Source organism: Pyrgilauda ruficollis, unplaced genomic scaffold (assembly GCF_017590135.1).
Source record: "Pyrgilauda ruficollis isolate IOZ18807 unplaced genomic scaffold, ASM1759013v1 scaffold98, whole genome shotgun sequence".
Lineage (NCBI taxonomy): Eukaryota > Metazoa > Chordata > Aves > Passeriformes > Passeridae > Pyrgilauda > Pyrgilauda ruficollis.
The window spans coordinates 621,934-644,615 of NW_024531932.1; the positions used below are offsets into that span (position 1 = coordinate 621,934).

The window sequence follows — 22,682 nt, forward strand, 5'->3', positions numbered from 1 at the left end:
GCTTGCAGGGAGAATGGCTCACAGTGCTGCCAGGGTAATGCCTGTCTGAAACCTGGAAGGGGATATGGTAAGCCTGGAATGCAACAGAATATAATTCAGCTTTGTGTCAAAATCTCTTCAGCAGCTTGAATTACATCACTTATAGCACCAAACTTCAGCCAGAAAAGCTGCTGGTTGTGATAGGGCAAGCACTGAATTACAGATGCTGCTGCTATTTTTTTCCTTCTCTTTTCCTTTTTTTTTTTTTTTTTTTTTTCTTTTTAGGGTGAGAAATCCCCAGAGCAAAATTAGGGTTTATAATAATAACCACACTTGACACATCTTTTTCTTTTTTTCTTATAAAACAAACAAAATCACCATGAAATATTCTCAGTAATTACAGAGGTTATTGTGAGTTAAAAGCAAAACAGAAGCTCCTCATGCATCCCTTCTAAAACCCTTTTCACCTCTCTGTGGGCTGAAGGCAGAAGTTTACCATCTACCCTCAAGGGAGGAGAAAAAGGAGCAGAACATTTTTAAGAGCTTTCTTGAAAGTGGCGTGTGTGTGTGTGTGTGTGAAGAAATCATCACTACAAATCTAAAATGAGGTTACTCTTTAAAAACCTCTAAACTAAAGTAACAAAGGACACTAAACTCCTGAAGCCAGATGATAATTCAGTTGCTTAAGGTGATAAAAATGGCATGAAGAAATCAGACTAAACCCCTCTCATCTCTAATCACAGCTCTCCATCGAGTCACAACACATCACACTACTACCACTCCCCCTCATCGTCACATTGAAAAAATAAAACCCACCTCTAATGCTTTTAATGCTACTCAAGTTTGTTGAAAAATAAAGTTTCATTTGGCTGCCGTTGCTACTTCGTGTCTAGCTTGGCCATTTCCTGCACATAGATGCCAATGCTTTCACTGTCGAAGAGCAGAAAGTAAATGTTCTTCAAGGAGGAAGAGCTGGTGCCATCAAAATGGGTGGAAATAGCTCTGAGGGTCACCTGGGCTGCCGTCTGCTTTGGGAAGCAGTTTCTGTGTGGTCAGGGAAGAAAAGAGAGCAGGTGAGTTTTGGGCAGGGATGCAGAGAGAAGCCAGCCAGGGCTCTTGCAGCCACAGGCTGCTAAGATAGTGCCACTTGCAGTTTGGCAAACCCCAAGGATTTGATAGCAATGTTCACACGCTGCTGAATTAAGATTCCTGTTTTCATCTGCTTCTATTTCTTATGACCAAGTTTTTTTATTTACAAATTTTTATTTGTATTTATTTTTATTTTTTATTTACAATTATTTAAAATTTTTTTTGCGCTTGCCCTTAGAATTAAATCTTTCCATGCCATGCTGGGCAGGCTAAAAATTTCGAAGGATGATTATTTTCTTTTAGCTGAGAACTGGAAAAAAACCAAACCCAAAACAACACCTACTTAGCTGACTTACTTGCTCTGTCATTAAAATACTTTGCTTGGGTTTCCTGTGAAAATAATTGAAATTACAACTCCAAGCCATATTAAGATCAAGATGCATTAATTCACTCCTCTTGATGGTAATTCTCTAACCTACAATCATATTTATATTAAAAACCATCAAAAAGATCTGGCACAACTGAAGTATCCCAATGTTACATCAGTTACTGTGAATAGCCCCTAAGATGGGACAGAGGAAAATGAAAATTCACATCACTGATACAGTATAATTCTTTATCTAGCCACAAAACCATCATTTCAGGTGCAGACATGGAGGTAGAGTAAAATGACAGCAAAACCAGAAAGTCCTATTTGAAAAACTGCCTTTTGAGGTTTTTTTTGAAATTTTGAGGTGTAAAGTGTACACCAGCAGTACCTGGTAAGTCTCTCTATTTCTGTTAGGAGGAGTAATTGTAAGAGAAGCAGAGTGAAATGAAATAAAGCAGCAGAAGGATCTGCACTAAGATTAATGGTCCAAGAATGGATTATTCTGCTTCTGTGCTCTTAGAAGACATGAAGTCTAGAAACTATTTCTATTGGCATTAAAAGCTATAGTTAATTTTTATATTAAAGACTGTTAAAACAATGCATCACATTTTGCTTTCACTGAAAATCAAAAACAAAAAGATCTGTATATTAAAAAAAAGACAAAAAATTAGCCCTCTATTTATTCTTTTGTCCTGATCGATAAAAATATTTTTTGCTTTGAGGAGTATCTGTATAAAAATGGCATTTTCACCTCCTGTGTACTCAGTGATGTGTGGTGATTTCACTGATCAAATGCAATTTTCCTTTCATTTTATTCACTGTCAGGCCAACACAACAGGACTCTACTATGTACTCTACCCTATGGGCACTACTACCAAAATCAATAGACACATTTCAAAATAAATATAAGCACACAAACTCTAACACAAAATAACAACTACTGCAGTTAGCAGTAAGATCTCTTGTTGTCAGAGACCAACAAACCATTGATTTTAAAAGAAAATTGAAAGAAAAAAAAGAAAAATACTTCAGATTTCTTAGTCAAGAACATTCTACTGCTAGTTATTAAGAAAGAAATGTGTGGCTTCACACTTGGTTTAACAGTTTTCCCTTTTGAAAGCAGATCTACATTTGAGAAACAGATTTTCTTCTGAAAGGTTTTGTGTGACAAGTCATTTCAATATCTATTATCAGGAGGGCTTAAGTGAACACCCCACATCCAAGCAGCTCAGGTGGCATCACTGTAACCTGCTTTCAGTATTATGCTGCTATAATCTCATTAGTACAAATGCAGGTTTCATAAGACTCCCCACAGCAAAATGAAGGGACACAAAACCCGAGGTGGTGCAGGGGAATGAAAATGACTGCCTAGCAATAGAAAACACAGCAAGCCCACTCAGCTCTCCTGTGGCTTGGCTAATTTCTCTCTACAAAGGCTCTCTGGCAGTTTCATGCAAACACTGCACTTCAGGCTGGATTCCCCTGGAGCTGCTCTGTGTCAGATGGCAGCAGCAGAGGCAGGGTCACAGAGCAGAGGGCACCTCTCTGTCACAGCAGCAGCTCTGACAGCCAGTTCCACCTCTGCTAGCTGACTCAGGGAGTCCTACCTGCCGCTGGGAAACGGGGGGAAAGCCACAGACTTCAACTTCTTGTCTTCTGCAGCTGTTAAGCAGTTCTTGACAGTCTCCTCGAGCTGCTCTTCACACTTGTCCGAGCCCCACTGTGGGATGTGACAGTGGATGACAAACTTTGCTGCTAGGCCGCTAGACTGAGTGAGTGCAGCTAACACAAATGAAAATATAACATTTAGTTTGGAACAGAAACCGCCCTGCACGACCTCTCAACCCAAAGTACCTTCTTAATTACCTCACCTCTCCAAAGAAACACATTTGGGATTAAAATACACCACAATGGCTCACTTGCAATAATAACCTGTCTCACCATTCCTTCTGTGATCAATTGTTATTTGTTTGGAGACCAAAGAACCCAGGGCTCATTTGGTTAGCACACAGCTACTCAATAATGGTTTTTAGCTCTCTCATTCAGCACAGCCTCCGGGTTTGTTTTATGCAAAGTACAAAAACCTCACCCTAAACACAGTACCAGTAATCCCCACAGACATTTCTGCAGTGCTGTCACTGAGTGCTTTGTACAAATATCCTGCATCATCATCATCACCTTTACAATTCCAGAGGGTTGGGGAGTAATACGTAGACTCACTTTGCAGCTGGGTAATTTCATACAAGGACATAAAAATCAAAGTTGTTTGTTGAAAGTCCCCACCAATTATGTCCAATTAGGAATCTCAGATTAATTTTTCAGAAAGTGTAATATTTCTCCAGGACCTGCAGAGCTTACAGCACAGCATTAGTTTGCTTTTGTTGCAATTGTCACCATCAGCACTGCTGAAAGTCCGGGTGTCTTGGTAATCTCAAGTTAAGCACTCTGAAATCAGCTGTGCAGGATGGAATTAGCCCAAGGATGAAAATCCTGGATTTATTCACTTGTTCTCCATCACAGAGAAATTCTATTGCAGGCACAGAGGAATTCTGTGCTACTTAAATTTTAACCAGCTGTCTTAATAGTATAAAAGGAGTCTATCTTCTAATTAGGTAGTGATGTTGACAGAGAAAAGTAGTTTACTTTGATTTTATGGCATATAAATTTGATTTGACATGAAAGTCAAGCAAATTATCTTGTATAAAAATTTCTCTATCATTTCAGATGATAAAATTAGGCTACTCAATTAGGAATTTTCCAAAACTAGACTATTTAAAGCAATTATTTTTTGGGGTATAGAGATACTAAGCCAAATAAGGCATATTGTAACTTTTCTCCATCTGTCTTCCAGACACCTTCAATCGGTTTAATCTGTCCACAAAGGAAGCACAATATGAGGGCCCAAACTATTCCCAATGTGTTAACCCTTGAAGGGAGCTCCTCTAATAAAGAAGCTGCAGTGCCTGAGCAATTGCTTTTCCAAAAAGCTTGCCAGTTCTGCAGATCATATCACGTTTGTGCTCAAAGTAAGGTAATTATGTGGGTTATATACATTCATCAAATATGCATAAAGGAGAATAATTTATGAAATATCACTAATTTTTCCTATGCCTCATATGTTAGGCTGAGAGCTGTTTCTGATTCTCACTAAGGCTGCAGTACAAACAGGGCAAGAAAGATTTCCTTAATTTTTGGGCTCCCATGGACAGAAATTGCCTAAGACAAATTGATCAGTATTAAGACAGAATGTACACAGCCCACATGTACCCTGTTCTTCCTTTTTTTCCCCTCAGAAGGCTGCCCACATCAGCAACAGCTTTGAGGAAACATTTACATCACATAAGCACAGACACATAACAACAGGAACAGATCAGAATGTCCAGAGAAAAGAACATATAAAATGAGCCATGTCCAAAAGAGAGCAGAGTATCCTTCTTACCTTCAGCTACTTCCAAAGGTCCTTGAGATTTGCGAAGCTCTTTCACTGTTTCCAAGAACTCTTTGCCTCCAGCCTTTTCCAGTGCCTTGCCTGCAAGGACACAGAGCAAAAGGCCTTGGCTTCAGAGTATCAGTGTGGAAAAACAAGTCTGCATTATTTAAAAAAAAAACTGTACACACACTATCCTGTCTCTCTCTATCAGCAGCAGCTGATTTTTATGTTTACCACTCTGCCTAGACACAGATAAAGTTAACTTTTCATAGTTTTGTAGAGCCCTGTATGCTGTTACTGGAAATGACTTTAATATAAATATCTGTAAGACAGCTATTTACTCTGACTCATGGCTAAAATAGTGTGGAGTGGGATTTTCAGGACTCAAAACTTTCAGCCTCCAAAATGAACCCAACATACAAACTCTACTACTTACTGAAACAAACACAGCTGAGATGCCAGTGAAGGTCTTGATGACTAAAAAACAATGATCCTAAAGCTTGCTACTAGATTTTGTGCCCCCTGTGTGAATGGCTGAATAGCTTTTTACCTCCTCCTGCTTAAATTTCCATATCTGGAATAACAGTATTTCCTTATTTTGCATGAGCAGTATAAGGCTTTGTACATGAGTATTTCTAAATTATGTAACATCCTACAATGAAAGTCATAGTTAGAAGTGTTAATAACATATAATTTTGCAGTGCAATTTTCAGATGCAAATGTAAAAAATAAGCCAATAAACACCTCAATAATAATTATTTACACCTTTGCTGCTCATGTGCTCCAACAAATTATCTGTGTTTTGCTTATCATTAAAAGCAGACAAATTAGTGATTAGCCTGTTGTACCTAGTCAGAGCCAGCCTGATTTTCAGAAGCTGTAAGTGATATTTTATGGCCTGGGCTAGATTCAGATGAAACAGGATGAGACCTCAGCAGGCAGCCAGTAGACCAGCTACTGCTCCAGCTCTAGATGTGTTTTTTCTGCATGTACAGAGCCTCACCTATTTCCTCCTTGAGGTCTATTTCAGCAGTTGTGGGGTGAACAATGCCTTCTACTTTCATGGAGCCAATATGGCTGATGTCACTCTGTGTCAGAGAAAGCTGAAAAATAATAATGAGTGGGGAGGAACAAATAAATAGTAATCCCAGTGCAAAATCATTTTCATACCAAAAAGCTGAAGTGAAAGAAGGCTGGATTCAGTCTTTCAGAGACCAGCTATTTTATTCTGTTCAGTATTGTGACTCTGACTTTTAGCTTTTAATTAATTAATTTGCACACCACTCAGACTATTTGGTGATATGCCCACAACTTGGAAGCTTGCTCCAGAGGAAGTTATTGCTAGAAAACAAATGTTCTAACATCATAATTTGAAGAAAAAAAGGCTGATTTTGGAAATGCTTTGGTTTAAGAGAAAAGCATCCTTCCCTTCATGCTAAGCCCCAATCTGTTTGTTGTTTTTTTTCTTTATTACCTTCTGTCCTGGCACAAGGCTCTTGGAGGACAAGATAGTGAAACCATCCCCAGGTCCATCTTCAGTTGTTGAATTTGAAGCTCCTTCTTTTTCATTGTCCTTTTGTTTGTTCTATTTGATGGGAGAAAACAAAAAAAAAAAAGCAAGACTTCTCAAAGGAAACAAAATAATCACCAACTAGCATAATTCAATAACGGAGAGATTTAATAACTTACTACCAATCTTATCTTCTCAGATCAATACATTACTCATAGCCTTGTAATCCCCTAAGGTTATGTAACAACAGAGGTCTGCACTGTTTATATAATGCTAAATCAGTGGTTCATCTGAGGCATTACATGCTTTTGTAGTCACATTCAGAGGCAGGGCACCCACACCCATCTGTAGATTTACTGACAATTAAGGTTGTATTTACATGGGTGGGCATGTGTTGGTTTATTTTCGTTGCTAACAGAGCAGAACCTCATATTAAATCAAACTTAGTCACTAAGTAACCCAGTCAAATGCTCCAATTTGAAGAAAAAACAACTTTCTGGTCTGAAAAACAAATGTTTAAGTCTCAGTTATTAAGCAATAAAGCCTTCTTATAGCTTACTTCAGGAGCAGCAAACCTACCAGTCCTAGAGTAGGTTTAGTCCTAGAGGGCTAAAGGAGCATCTCCTCACATCTCTCAATATTTGCTTTAAGGTATGTCAAGGAGCTGCCACCTCCTAACAAGTCCAAACTCTGCATGTGCACAATTCAAAGTAAGGTGGTAGCTGAGATCAATGCACAGAAGCATCCAATTAAACATCCCATTAAGCAACTCTGTTTTCTTTTTAAAGGCTGTTTCTGCATATTATCAGCTATGGAACTGTATTAAAACTTTGAAAAATATGCTTAATCCAAGTTTTAAAAGTTTAAGTCAAAGCTTGGTATCATTTAACCCTACCCAATGAAAAACTCAGCAGTGTTTCAAGGTACATGCTTTGGAATGACAAACCAAGAGCACAGATCTGGGTTACTGCTTTACCAAATTAATCCATTTTGGATAGTGATAGTAGATGGGTAATCCTAAGGGAAAGTGCAGTGGTCAAGTTCTGATTGATTTATTCTTCTTTTAAAACTCACTAACAGCACAGCTAAGAACACATGAAACAAAGAGCTTGGTCACAATGACATTGATGTTCCATGTAACTGTGCAATGCTGAAGGCATGCCATCTCTCTGGTGGAAAATGATTTAGAATACAGCTTCCTTTATTTTAAAAGGGTTCACTGCCACAGAGCTAGCGTGGGGATAAGAGATTCCACACAATTATCAAGAGAATATTGCAGAGGGTGACACGGAATCTGTCCCTGCCCCGTGCTTACCTTTTTGGACGTCCGGGCCTTGGTAGACTTTGCCTTCTTCCCACTCTTTTTGGTCACCATGGATTTCCTCCCCTTCTTCTCAGGAGCAGGGGAAAGGATGGTCTCAGATTTGCCTTTGGCACCCCTTTTCTTGGCTAGAAGCTCAGGTTGAATTCTGGGCAGGACACCTCCACTTGCAATAGTCACACCTTTGAGCAACTGCAAGGACAAGCAGAGCATGGAAGCATATTACAGATCCTCTTAGTCTGCACCACCAAAAACAATTAGGGAGAAAATCCACAGCAACAAGGAACTTGGCAGGTGACAGCAAAGTCAGCCAGCACGTCCTGAACAATTCTGTTGCTGTACAATCATTCCTACCCCCTCTTAGTGCAAACCTGCCCTTGGTGACTCACAAGCAGTGAATAAGGGTAAAAGAAGAAGAGTGTCTGTGGGCTACTTAAAAAAAGGAGTGCACCACAGCCCTGCTCAGAGGAGGACTGGATGCAGATCTCTTTGGCAGGAAAACAGATGAAGTGAAAGCAAGGAAAAGCTGCAAGGACCTGCTTTGCAGAGGCTAACAACAGGAATGGGCTGTGATACCATGTAGAGCACAAAGTGGCTAATTCCTAAGAGACAACACTGGATCTAGATCCCAGTTCACAGGTCACCAGAAACACGGACCTGGGAAAGGGCTGGTAGTGTTGGCATACTTTCTCTTCTGGCCTGTTTTGTATTTTTACTCCACTTGACTGGAAACAGAGCTACATGACTTCATGGGCACCACATTTTCATTATTTAAAGCAGTCATATTAAGTGCAGGAGTATTCAAAGTGTGAATGACATCATCCATCTTCATACAGAGGAGATACTCTAATGCTGACTGAACCTTCTCAGCAGCCCTGAATAGTACAATCTGCAGGCCATGCTGTGATCTCTGTCCTCACTCAACAAGTTTAGCAGAAGTGATCCCACAAGTGATCCCAGGAGTCAGAGTGCTGAAAACCACAGTTTGGGCAAACAGACAGGGAGGCAGCAATAGCAGAGAGTGAGCCAGATCCCTACACAACATGGGCCTCACAGCCAGTATAATAGAAACCACACATTTCTACAGCTTTTGGGAAAAGGTCTTGCACATTTTCTTTACGTACTGAATGTCCCTGAGGAAAAAGTGAAGGATGAAGGCTACTTGTTTCAACAGGACTCATAGGCTAAGAAGAACCAAAGTTTTTATGTCCATAAGATTTAAGATGAGGTATCTCAGAACCTTAATTTTTGTTTGCTTTAAGAGGGCACAATCTTCTGCTCCAATAACTGCGATCTCATTCTTGTCTCAGACTAAGCTGCTTCTAACCTTTCCTGGTAGCAGCTTCACTCAAGCCACAGCACACAACTCCTGCACCAAAATGTAAACAGGCACCTGATTCAGCTCCTCATCATTTGCAACTGCCAGGAGGATGTGTCTGGGGGCAATCCTTCCTTTCTTGTTGTCCCGCGCTGCGTTTCCTGCCAACTCCAGGATTTCGGCTGTAACACATCAAGATAAAAACCAGTAACAAAAATGCAGCTTAGGTACATGCTGCATACACATTTTACACTGCTTCTTAATATCCATTTACCTTCTCAGGGATGTTTCCAGATTTAAAGGGTTCTCACTAGAGAAAGGCAGAAATCAAACCCCACTCAATAGATCTGTAAATTTAGATAAATTCATTTGTCTTTCCTAAAGGAGAAAATATGCTAGGCTTGGTCCACATATTTTCTTTTAAGAGTCTCAAGTCAGACTTCTCTTGCAAAAAGGCAAAAAAAACCCACTAAAAATGTACATCAGCAGCAAAATTTATCAGCAGCCCTGTGACAACAGAACAGTCAAGCATGCAGTGAAACCCTCAACCTGGAACAGACAGCTCTGACAAACAGCAAGGATTCTCAGGACCAGGGAAGATGAAGACTGAGGTGCATTTGAAGAAATACTTGGAAAGCCAACACACTAGCCAGGCACTGCTGGAATTCTGCATTAAAGGGCACTGAAAATCTGTGAGAAGCTTCATTTCAGAACAAGATATGAAAGGTTTGATCCAGATGCAAGCAGAGACAACGTGAGAGCTTCAATGCATGAAATATTGATAGAAGGGCCCTTCTACATCTCTGGGAACAGGAGGTCACTTCAAAGGTAGTTTCTCTAACTACCAGTTAGAGAAACAGTAACATTTATACTGTAACCAAAGTCACTGAGCTTTTCCTAATTATTACAGAAATTCAGACACATCTTCCTAAGTTTATTTGGACTGTAGCAATCAGTATAATTCATTAGCTTACATAGTTTGGCCTCTACTCAGAAATTATTTCTCAAATAAGAACTGTACTGAAACACTAAGAAGGAAGGAAAAAGGAATTTTTTTCCCTCCAATTACTCCTAAAAATCATATCCACACTTTTTTTAATTTTAAAAGTATACAGTGTCCCTGTCTTCTGGGTTTTGGGTTTGTGCTTGTCAGTAACAGGAATATGAAAATTACAGCCAATGAGTAGCCTGTTGATAACTTATTGATGTCTTAATTACATCCTACTCCTTTGTACAAACTACATAAAGAATTATCACTATTATAAAAAGAAGGACTTTCATGGACGTACAGAATGTTTGGCTAAAATACAAATTATTTCAACATGAGGCTTAGCTCTGGCTCATGGGAAAAATACAAGCTTTCAATTTCACTCAGAAAAACAAAAGTACAAACTTGTCTTCCAGTTTTCACTGCTACACAGCACACATATTTAACTGAACGTTGGACATGTAAAAGCCTTTTTTTAAAATTTATATGCATATTCACAGTGAATTGTAAAAGTTAGGGCAGGAACCTCTCAGCTCTAGCATTTCCTAGTCTGTCCTGGATTTTAAAGGAGGAAACTGCAAAGAGATCCCACATAACCCAGCTATATTCACCCTCATGGGGCTGGAAGTATCAGACCCTCTCCCAGACCTCTGCCAGCAGAGCTAACACAGCAGCAGACAGCAGGAACAGATTCCATCCATTGTGCAGACCAGCAGAGAGCAAGAAAAGAGACCCAAGCTCCTCCAGTGGGATTTGCAGATGTGTGCTGACAGCAGAAGAAAATTGCATCAGGAGGAAAAAAAAAAAAAAATCCAAAAAGCAGCACATACTTACCTGTGTGGGAACTGAAGTTCTTTCAGGTGTGCCAACAGACACATCCTGCTACCTGTGTGCTCACCCCACTGCCCCAGCTTTGGATCCTTTGGCCAGCAGCATCCTGATGGTGCACTCTTAGTCCTCTGCCTAATGTTAAGAGCAAAAAAGGCAGAACACTCAAATGCCAGCCATCCAATGCCAGGACACTGGGAAGAAGGGAATCCGAGGCAGAGGTGATGTATGGCAGATTGTGGAATAGCTACATGACTTACCAAAGGATGCCAAACATTTGTATAGTAAATGATTGCCTTACCTCCTTCTAGTGAAGGTTTCTATGCATATTTTTTCTAATGGTGGAGGCAGGGGCTCATAATCTTAAGAAATGGCATTTACAGAATACAAGATCAAAACTGGAGGTTTCAGCTATCACATGCTCTGCTAACAGATATATAATAACAGATCCCTACAGAAACTGCTTTACATTTGAAGTAGAAATTTCTTAACAGCTGAGGTTACCTAAATTCTAAAAATACTAGTCTGAGAATATAGGTCCTATCATAAATAGGAATATAGAATATAGGTCCTATACCATAACAAGCTCTCTTGGAACTGGGCATCTTGATATTTTCAGCCATAAATTGGTTTTACTTTGTGCTCTAACTACAGGCATTAAGAATTACATTGAAATCTCAAATAATATTGCTTCCTGCAAGAGTCTAAATCCACAAAGATGCCTCCACATCAGAAGTTTAACTTCAAATCCAGACATCTTCAGAAGCACATAACTCTCTTCCAGCAGAGACAAGCTGCAGCCAAGCTATGACCTGAATGGGATTACATCTTGTCACCCCGTGACATACAGGGAAAAAGAGGTTTCTTTAGCTGATGGGTCAGCAGATTTGAAATGTCTGGGAACTAAAGCATCCTATCCATGCCAAAGGTTTTTGTTCAGCTGAGCTTGTAGGAAGGTGGACTGCTAAGAAAGGCTTTGAGAATTACTGATAGCAAATTGGAAATATTTCATACAGGTTGTCTTGTTTTCCACTTCCCCTTCAGGAGAAATTCTGTCAGCTCCTGTTACACTACCACATAAAATCTACCAGCAATACCTTTATTCTGCAAAAATCTACTGATGATGGAGTCCTTGTTCTCCATTTACAGGTGGAAAGCTGTCTGCTGGATTTGTCTGCATGGCAGATGAGCACAACAGGCAGAAGAGTGTTCCAGGTGATTGCTGTGAAGGAGGAAGCCTTTGCTGGTGGTGTGTTCTGCCCTAATTTAGAGAGGATGGCTTTCCATTGAGATCTTCCAAAAGTTCCTCTGAACATGACTTGTGCTTCCTCATCAAGGGGCTTCTGTATTCTCTGCCTACTTTTTGGGAAGGTGCCCTGTGGGACATATGCAGTTGATGTTTGATTTAGGTGGTTGTGCCTGCAGTCAGCTCTGTGCACACTCAGAGCATGAGTCTGTTGCAAAATCCATCAGTCAGATGGGACTCAGGCCAATTTTTCAGAGAATTTTAACTCTGAAGCCAGTGGAATTCTCAGCAAACACAACCTTCTGGATAGGAATTGAACTGCAGTTTTACAATATGATTTCAAGCCTAAAATGTAAAACAGCATAGGGAGATTAAAAAGAAATGTTTAGAACAGTGAGGAGATCTTCATATTAGCTGATCAGCTGAGATAAAAGTACCTCTTCCTGAGATTCCACCACCATTGCTGGCATTTTAATGATGGGATTGATAAGGCAAAGTGCAGACTTGGGAGTGATAACGGCTGTGAGGTGCTGCCATGATCAGTCTTGCTTACAAAGGAAAAAAACAGGGGTCTAGTATCTCTGTGACACAGAACACATGCCAAACAGTCTCAACTCCATAAACTGGGAGTAAGGATGATCCAGATGTATATGCAGCCTCTGGCTGATGCCAGCCACGAGGCTCAGTGCTCTGGGGCAGCACAAGCACAGGCCAACAGCAGACCACACAGGACTGGTCACTCCCAGAGATCTGCTGGTCCATGCCAGCCCTGGAGGAATGCAGGCACTCAGGTGGTTCTGGTTCTGTTTGACCCTTCCAGCCTCATCCACCTTTCCCCTATCCCAGCTTTGACTTGCTTCCCCACAGCCCCAATCTCCTTTCCCTGGCAATCCACACCAAGACTTCTATCTCAGCACCTTTCCTGGACAGTCACCATTTCTCCTGTCTACTCTGGCTCAATATTCCTGCCCAGGTTATTCATAACCAGCACCCCCTCCATCCAATCCTTGGCCTATTTCCTATTTTTTCAACTTGGTCTCCAGCTTCCTGGCAGGATATTAGGCATTCCTCAGCATTTATTTACCTACTGGTCATCAGTCCAGCTCTCCCCAGCAGCCAGACCTATCCCTGCCCCTGTCTCTAACATCAATATTCTTCTTCCATAGCCACTGCCTCCCCACAATGTTATGATTTGGGAGCAGAGAGAGGCTGGAATATGTTCAGTGAGGACCAAGTCTTCAGAAATTTTAAATGTTAAAGAAGTCTCTGCTGAGCATGGGCAACCTGTGTTTTATCAAAGTTAGAGCCTGGCCAAAGAGAGCAGATTTCTCTGAGGTGGCAGAGACCACCCTTCCCCTTTTATAAAGCATCAAATCTCTGCTCAAACACAGAGAAGCACTCAGGGGTTTAGAGGAGGAGTTTTCATGAATGTTTTAACATAAAAAAAATAAAATAATTCATCCTGCTTCTGTGAAACAGCTAAAAAGTGACAGTCTCTTACTGCCACCCTCCCAGATTTAGCCTGAAGCAGTTCCCCTGCGTGCAGCCTTTCATCCCTTCACAGGATGAACCACCACTTCACACGAGGAACCACCACTTCACAGCTGCAAATCCAGGAGAAAAGAATGACATTTGTAATAGAAAGAGCAGATAATGTTAAGAAAATTTAGCTGTTTGACATATAATACCCCCTTCGACAACGTCCTTGGAAAAACCTATTTTGTTTCCACAGGCTTCCCAAAACCAAAGATTTTATACACCTGTAATATTAGGAATAACTAGATCAGCAAGGCTAGATGCTGCAACACTTTTTTTTTTTTAACTGAATTCTCCACCTTTGTAATATTTCCAAACAAAACTCTGGACAGAGCACAGGAACTTTGGTTTGGAAAGAACACAATCCACCAGCAATAGATGTTTGCTCCGAAACATTACTCCATTCTATCACAATATATGCAGGAGTTCTCTGCTGAACCAAGCAGCTGAAAATAGCATTCCCTTACAATTTATGTGGGCTCCCAGCCTACACCTCTAGCAACCTTCTTGCCTGGCTGACTACACATTCTTTTTTTTCTAAAGCAAAGTGTAGGCCCACACATAATCTGCTCATATCAGATTAATGATTTAAATTAAACTGCACTTACTATCCAGGAGCAGAGCCAAGACATATTTTGTTCCAGTCCAGGTAATAGGCAAACAGTGCTGACCACAAGTCAGTCTGCACCACTGAAATGTTGCACATACCAGATGTGCTGCTGACAATTTATTACTGCACCTTGTAAAAATTGCCACAGCTCAGAACAAGCATCTCCAAATGTTTATTCTAGAAATATCTCCCTGTAGAGTAGGAGAAGAAAAAAAGTATCTCCCTCCAGACAGGAGGTCAGCAGAGTCACAATGCATCACATTATGTTATAAAAGTTATTGTGATTTCTTCAACACAAGCAATATTTTTCACTCCAGCTCCAGAAGTAGCCTCAGGGAAAAAAAAAATATATTTATTCTTGTCCTGGAATGTACTGCCACAATCATGGAAATTTTTGCAATCTACTATTAGGCTTGATGATAAATTTAATTTTTATAGTGAAATTGTGAAAATAGTGAAATTTCTTAGTGAGATCTCAGATTTTCTCCACACCTTTGAAAGAAAATAATGCTTTTATTGTCTGGTAATGAGAACAAGTTTCACGTGTAAAAAAGACAGTAGTGTTTACACAAAACCTGTTGCATGGACAACCAGACTCCATGCAAGCCTCTTCATGCCACCTTGGCAATAAACTACACTGCTGAAACACAACTCAGCTGATTCCATGCAGGCTGTGACTCCTCACAGATTCTCTAATGCACCTCAGTCTTGATCTGTAACCCCCAAGTTACCTGAACCAGAATCCTCTCTGCACCGTGAATTCTAACAATTTGTTGAAGTGTTGTTTTCCATAATTAAACAAGAAACTCCTCAGATATGATCAAAGAACACTGAAATATTTCTGTACAGAATCCCATGCATCATGGTGTTCCCATGGGACACCTGCCCCTTCCTCAAAGTTCAGTTTCAGAAAGGCAAGAAAAAGAAAACTCAGGGTGTGTGGGAAGATTTAAACCCTGGAACACTTTCTTTATACACTCAGGCAAAGCAAAAGGGTTTTGTAAATTAAAAAAAAAAACACCTTTATATTTCATAACACTGCAAGGAGAAATGCAGCCAGCAAAACAGTTTTTTCACTTAAAAAGCACAGAAGCAGTACAAGAGGGGGCACATTCCTGTAGGTGGGTTTGCTTTCTTTCCTCCTATTATTCACATTTAGGTGTACCAAAAAATCTAATTAATACCAATTTTCTCTGGGACAAAAACTACACAGAAGTGACTCCTCACTCTGCAAAACAATAAAAAATAACACCAAGCATGGTCACTAAAGCAGAGAATTTCCACCCTCAGCCTCTCCAGGAAACAAATTAACCTCCTTAGCGTTTTCAGCAGGCTTCAACAACTCCTCATTTCCAGGAGCGCTCCACACGTTCACATCCCATCCCGTGGCTAAGCCTGGCTTCTGTGTGTGAGGAGCACTGCCAGGAGCAGGCTCTTGCTTTACCTGCCAGGTACTCTATGACAGCTGCCATGTACACGGGCGCCCCGACCCCGATGCGGTACTTGTAGGTGCCTTTCTTCAGGTAGCGCATCATCCTCCCCACGGGGAAGATCACCCCGGCCCTGCTCGAGCGCGACAGTTTGGACATTTTCTTCTTGCCGCTCCGCCCCGACATCTTGCAGCCTCGTGCTTCTCAATTTGCTGGTGGTTCTCAGTGAATTGCTCCAAATCTGAGGGCTGCAAGAGAAAACCGACAGGGTTGGTGAGAAACATCTTCATGCAGCCCAGGGTTTGACTCTCTCTGGGCCTTGGTTGTGCAGAGTGCAAAGGAGCATATGGAATCCACACTTCTTGCCCTGATTTTGCTGCTCATAGCAAATTTAAACTACTTCAGTGTTTCCCTCCTTTCTTTTGAAAAGAGGTTGAGACAATGTCATTCTAGTCAGTGAGATTGTTTCTGAAAAACAAATGTGTAACATAGAAAGGGGATGTTTTAGTTTTAAACTAAACACAAGTTTAGTTTAGTTTTAGTTTTATCATCGTTTTGGTGTGTACAGAGGAAGATGAAAAACCTTCACCTTCATGCGTTGCTGCTGCTCCAGAAGCAAAAATGCAAACTCAACGCCAGCTAAAGTGCAGGCATTATTGATTAAAAGCAGGATAATTTGAATATTTGCTATAACTTTGCTTTTGAACTGCACTGTCAGTGTAGCAATATCAGGAGCAAAGAAAACAAACCCTGTTTTCTCCTTATTTTTCCAGCAACCACAAGATTAGGGATAAACAGACAAGACAAGAAACCCTGGACTCTGCCACTCCACTCCAAAGCTTTCATGGGGCCACAGTTCTTGTGTTTGCGAGGTTCCCAGATGAAGGAAGGAAATTATGAATCTGACTCCATGTTCTTAGAAGGTTAATTTATTATTTTATGATACTATATTGTATTAAAGAACACTATACTAAACTATACCAAAGAATACAGACAGAAGGCTAAAATATACTAAAGAAAAACTCGTGACTCTTTCCAGAGCCTCGACACAGCTTGGCTGTGACTGGCCAATACGTCAAAACAATTCACATGAAACCAATGAAACAATCACCTGTTGGATAGACAATCTCCAACCACATTCCAAAGCAGCAAAACACAGGAGAAGCAAATGAGATAATTATTGTTTTCCTTTTTCTCTGAGGCTTCTCAGCTTCCCAGGAGAGAAATCCTGGCAAAGGGATTTTTCCAGAAAATATGACTGAGACACACAGTTACCTCACTGCCAGCATCCATTCACCTCAGTGAAACAAGGAAACACAACAAGGGAGACACTTTGAAGAGCATTCAAATGAATCTAGATGATACTGCTAAATTTTATCATGAACTTTTCATTTATGATATCAAAGGTATAAAATCAGCAGGGAGCTGTAAAACCTTGGCATGCCCTTGTGTATCAGCCAGATAATTTTTTCTTTCTGTGAGTAATGCATCATGTGGGCATGATGAGAAAAGTTGGGAAAGATTAAACCAGTAAACCTATCAGACACAGACACGTCAAAATTGGTGTTGCTCATCATCCCACTGTGAATTCCCTGCCAACTGCCAGCCTGGAACCACAAGTCGTGGTAACAGAGCTCAAAGGGAAGGTGAAAAGTGGGGAGGCATGGTACTGGTCTTTAGAGATGTGTGGAGGTGGAGAGAGCAGTTCCCTACAGCAGTGACTCTTACAGAAGCTGTATAGCAGAGGAGAGAGAGCAGCACTGGGCTTGGTCAGACAGGGAGGCAGCAGAATCTTCCCATCAGGACAACTTCAGAACAATTTGGGAATCTGTGTGTCAGAAATCGAGAGGCACTGGATCTGCCTTAGGGCTGGAGGCTGGACCAGGTGATCTTCCAAGGTCCCTTCCTTAATGAAACTTGCAATTTGTGACAAACCCTTTATCAACTTTCAATTTCCTAATAATAACAACCCTTAAAACGTGTCCTTTTCGGTTTGTGACAAGTGACATCCAAATAATAAACCTAGGCTGGGAATTAGGCTTCCAGCCATCAGAGGAGCCAGTTTCTGGAACAGCCTTCTCTTTAGAGCAACAATAACTCTTTCTGAAGTGGAACTTAATAAATGTATGCAGTAGGGTACAAACAGCTTCCTGCAACGCTGGCAGGACAGCTGCATCACCCAAGAGTTCAGTCCAGCACTGAAACCCTTACAGAGAGCCATGCTGAAAGGGTACACTACCTGTACCAAAAACATATTAAGCTAACCTCTCATATATTTGCTCCTATAGCATCAAATCCCAGCTGAGTGAAAATCAGTGGAAAAAGGCAAACGCCAAGGGATTAGATCCACAGAAAATACCATTGTTACACTTGATCTCCATGGCAGAAAATCAAAACACATTTGTATACAATTTACCACACTGCTCTGGGCCATGCTGCTGCATTGTATAAATTTATGTTTAATTACTCATTTTTGGCTCATCCTTCTGTTGCCATCACTGAACTTTCCACCTCTGCCTATTCCTTTATTTTCCCCCTCTCTCTCACAGGAAGCCCTCTGCCATTATTTACTCGCCTGCTGCCAAGCCAACTCTTGGATCCCAAAATATTTTCCAAAGGCACCGCAGGTTATGTTTGCAGAATTTTGCGAGAGTCTAAATACAAGATGTTTCAAAACTCTTCTAACACTGTCTCTGCTTTGCAACTTACATGGACCAGGGTGCACTGAGGAGCAACAAACACAGCAGCATGCTCTTGTCTTGTTTTGACTCTTACAGGAGACAATTTTTGGTAGAAAGCCAAGCTCTGGCATAGTCACAACAGGACCCGGACAAAGAAACGTGGAGAAAAGTCCTGTGGACCTGGACAAAGAAATCCCACAGACAGGGATCTGGTTTCCATGCAGGAAGGAGCACAGGAGCTCAGCCCTGCCACACTCACCTGAACTGCAACCAACAGGTAAAGAGCTACAAGTTAAGCACTGCTGTCCTAATTGTTCTCTTCTGAGGACACAGCCAAGCCTCAAGGGCTTATCAGTTGAAAAGTCTACCCACACTCGTTCCCTCTCTGCCAGCTGATTCATCATCTCTACGTTTCTTCTCATGAAGTGCAGCCTCCATTTAAAAATAAACCTGTGCCACTGGTGCTAAGTCCGTCCTTACGGAGCTACAAGGGCTGTATCTCTATCTGGCTGCCATGGCATCAGGCTTGGGCAATTGAAAGCAATTATTTATCCCCTAATTGGTCACAGCACACTCCCACTCTGTCATGACTCCAACATCCCTGTGTTGCTATGAGGGATTGAGTAGCTACAACATCTCATGGAGCTCTCTACAATATGACTGCAAGCAGGGCTTTCCTCTCTTCAGTTTTGCCTTCTTCACAGCCCAAGACAACCAGTGACATTTTCCTTCTGCCTCCTACAAAAACACCTAAGAGTCCATCTTCCACTGGACCAGGTTGCTCCAAGCCCCATCCAGTGTGGACACTTCCAGGGATGAAGCAGCCACAGCTTCTCTGGGCTACCTGTGCCAGGACCTCACCACGTTCACAGGGAAGAATTAAAGGAAGAGTTCCTTCATAATATCTGACAAATCTCTCCTTTTTAAATTTAAACCATTCCTCCTCGCCCTGTCACTATCTGCCCGTGTAAAAAGCCCTCTCCCTTTCTCACATGGCCATTCAGGTACTGCAGGGCTGCAGTAAGACCTGCCCAGAGCCTTTTCAGGGCCAGGCTGAGCACGCCCAGCTCTCCCAGCCTGCCCCCTGAGCAGAGAGGCTCCAGCCCTCGGAGCACCTTCACTTCCAAACACTGAGAGAACTCCAACTCAGCAGTCGAAGGCCAAAATAAAGGACATGCAGGACTATCCGCACAGCTGCACTTCCCCCATCGCCAGCTGAAGGCCTATCAGAACAGTTAGGAGCTGACAAGGAACCACAGACATACCTCGGATCCAGCTTAGGCTGCACAATCACTTACAAATGAAACATTTGTGAAAAATACCGCAGAAGACCCGAAGCAGGGGCTCTTTATCTGGCCGAATTGCTAAGGCACCAAAGCACAGACATAGCGCTGTTCAGGGGGCAGGCGGGGTGTCCCCAGAACCCCCACACAGAGCGCGCTCCCCGTGAAAGAAGCTTCCAGGGCACCCCAGACCCCGGGGGCCCTACAGAGGCAGCTCCCGCTCACAAACAACATCGAGCGAGCCTTGCACGGCCCCACAGTGATCCTCTGGAGCCCGCTGCGAGCGAGCGAGCTCGGGGGACCCCGCGCTCGGCCCCGGAGCCGCCCCGAGCCCCCTCAGGGCCCGCCCGCCGAGCGCCGCCGCCCCGCCCCGCGCACGCCTCGCCGTTGCCGGGACACCGCCGCCCCGCCCACTCCCCTCGCTGATTGGCCGCTGAGGCAGCCCAGGCCGGGCAGAGAGCGCGCTTATTGGCTGCCAGCAGCTTGGTCGACGGGAGAGGGGCGGGACAACAGCCGGGCCGCGCAGGCGTCCCGAGACGCAGCGGAGTGTGTGTGTGTGGGGGTGTGGCCGCCGGCTTTCCCGCGCAAACGCTCCCCCCTCACGCCCCCCCTCACACCGCCCTCAGCGAGCGCCGCCGTCACCGCGGGGGCTTCGCCCGCTGCCCGCCAAGGGGCGGCTGTGGCGGCGGCCGCTCGGCCCCGGAATGGGAAGCGCTGCGGGGGCCGAGCGGAGGCAGCGAGCGAGGAAGAACCGCCCCCTCCCCCCCATACACCGCTTACCCGGGGCCGGCCCCGCGCGCGCCGCCGCTACCGCCGCGCGCCCCCCCTCCCTTTATGGCCGCCCCTCACCCGCCCCCCTCACGCCCTTTCCCCTCACGGCCTCGGCCATGGCCGGGCCCGCCCGCAGAACGGCAGCGGCGCCGGGAGGAGGAGGAGGAAGAGGAGGAGGAGGAGGTGGGTCGTGCGGCCGAGGAGAGAGGGAAGGAGAGGAGCAGGGCCTCGCCGCGGCCCCCGGAACCCCCGCGCCGCCGCTGCCCTCACCTGCCGGCGCCCGCCGCCGCCGCCTCCTCCTTCTTGTCTTCCCTTCCTCTTTTTCCTCCCCCTCTTTTCCTCCTCTCCTTACCCCCCCTCCCCTTTCCTCCCCCTTTCCCTTTTCGGCTCCCCCCGCCCTCGCTCCGCCTCAGCCGCTCTCCCCGTATTGTATGTTTCAATGGCGATGGCGGCTGCTGGTGAGGGGGGCGGCAGGGGTTTCCTCCCGCTCCGCACATACCGCCTCTAGGAGGAGTCACTGCAGCCCGGGCCCGCTACAACCCCCCTCTCTTGGCTGCCGCCCTCCTCGCCCGGGCCCCAGGGCTGCAGTGGGGGCAGGAGCCCCCTCCCCGCCCAGCAGAGAAAGGGCCCCCTGACCCTAGTCCCAGTGGGCTTGTGGTAGCCGGGAGCATAAAGGCAGAAAGCCTTCCCATCCTTTCCCAGGGTGGAGGAGTTCGGAGATGGAGAGGTTTCAAGGCAATCCCAGACTGGGCTAAAGCTCAAGGGGTGCCTGGTTTTTGTCAGAGAGAGCCACTCATCCCTCTGTCCCTTTGGCAGGGTGGCCTGTGCGCCTCTATGGCTATGGTGCCTCTACCCCAAATATTCCAGCATCCCCAAGTCGGCTTGGAACGGCTGTAACAAAGAGTGCCGGCAGCTCTTTGTGTTGTCTTGCGTTGGAGCGTTCTGGGCGCTCACAGGCTTTCCAACTCGTCCATGAGGGCGGCAAAGTTCCCTTCTGAATGGAAGCTGAGGGCTTTTCTTTCCTTCCCTGCAGTCGCACGGATTCAAGAGCTCGAGCTCCAAGAGACGCAATAAGCGATTGTGCTATGAGTCTTGGCAGCGCCAAATCCGTGAGCAGAGGCTGGTGCAAACAGGAGAGCACAGGGCTACACCTCTTTAACTCCTCTCAGGTATATTTTTTACATCAGGCTGGGTTTATATCATCATTCCTATACAAATGACCTTGTTGCACTGATTTTGCTCTAAAGGCATTAGGGTGCTACAGTAGTGCACTAGAAGATACATTATTAACACAGGCCACTCCTGCTTGCTTGCAGTGTTACTTTAGGAGGGTGTCTGGGAACAACAGAGAGAAAGAACCATTCATGCATTCAGCATTCTCTTTGCCACTGTAAAAAATCATGAAAGATTCACTTGAGCTTGGTTTTTAGCTCTGCCAAAGTAAGCAATTTTATGTCTGCACAGAATGGGATTTGGTGGGTAGAAAAGCAATGGAATATTTCCCCAGGTTATGTTAATTGTGGATCGCACCATCTCATGAAGAAAGAGGGCATGAGTTCAGGACCTGCGTTTTCCTGTGACCTTGGGTAAAGCAGTTCCTTTTACACAGCTGTATTTTGACTTGTTAAAATGGGAATAAAGAATACCTTTTCTCTTTTCAAGCATTAACAGCCTCAATGTACTGGTGTGGATTAATTCTTTGGAGTCTGTTCTCTTCCTCACTTATTTTTGAAAGCAAGGTCAAGATGCCTTGAGACCATAGGAGAAAAAACTCATGTATGAATTTGACTTATTTTGCATGTAAGAGGAAGCCTTACCTTGATCTTGCCCACTGAGAGCTGGAGTTTATCAAAGGAAGAAGATATCTGTAGGCTTGTCAGTGTATTGAATCATATTGGGAGGGTAGGAGGAAGCTTAATAAGATTTTCAAGCACTAAGCATAAAAATTAATGACAATGTAAAATCCATGTGAAAAGGAAGAAAAGCATTTACATTTTTCTATTTCCAGATACAAATGTCTGCATCCAAAAACACTTACAATCGTGCATGTGGTACGTGGCTTTGTAATTTAAAATAATTTGAGATGAAGCAAAATAAGCATCCCAAGTTTTTGAAAACATTCCCAGTTTGTTAGAGTTTAACATCAAATAGTTGCTGTGTGATAAGAACACGAGCGTGTGGGAGGTCTTTCAAAGAAAAAAAAAAAAAGTCTTTGTGTGAGGCAAACTTTCAACAATAAGAGAATTCCCTCTGTTTATAACAACATTTTTCTGTTTATAAACAACACTCTCC

At 43.4% G+C, this 22,682-nt stretch overlaps 1 protein-coding gene and 1 long non-coding RNA gene across 3 annotated transcripts; one reads left to right on the forward strand and one right to left on the reverse strand.

Annotated features, from left to right (window-relative positions):
- Positions 1 to 322: 322 nt before the first annotated feature.
- On the reverse strand, positions 323 to 20,679 carry LOC121365674 (core histone macro-H2A.2). 2 transcript variants are annotated; one of them, XM_041490060.1, is made up of 9 exons: positions 20,661 to 20,679; positions 15,670 to 15,903; positions 9,093 to 9,199; positions 7,694 to 7,891; positions 6,343 to 6,453; positions 5,872 to 5,971; positions 4,878 to 4,967; positions 3,046 to 3,220; positions 323 to 1,023 (listed from the first exon to the last, which is right to left on the reverse strand). In XM_041490060.1, the coding sequence occupies exons 2-9, from the start codon at positions 15,839 to 15,841 to the stop codon at positions 858 to 860; spliced, it is 1,119 nt and encodes a 372-aa protein (XP_041345994.1). In that variant the 5' UTR covers positions 15,842 to 15,903; positions 20,661 to 20,679; the 3' UTR covers positions 323 to 857. The 2 variants fall into 2 exon arrangements, with proteins under 2 accessions (XP_041345994.1, XP_041345993.1); XM_041490059.1 differs by lacking the exon at positions 20,661 to 20,679 and adding an exon at positions 19,602 to 19,826.
- LOC121365675 lies at positions 20,462 to 22,054 on the forward strand. Its single transcript, XR_005957054.1, has 3 exons — positions 20,462 to 20,573; positions 21,424 to 21,559; positions 21,898 to 22,054. It is a non-coding gene; the product is annotated as an uncharacterized LOC121365675 (long non-coding RNA).
- The last annotated feature ends 628 nt before the right edge of the window (positions 22,055 to 22,682 follow it).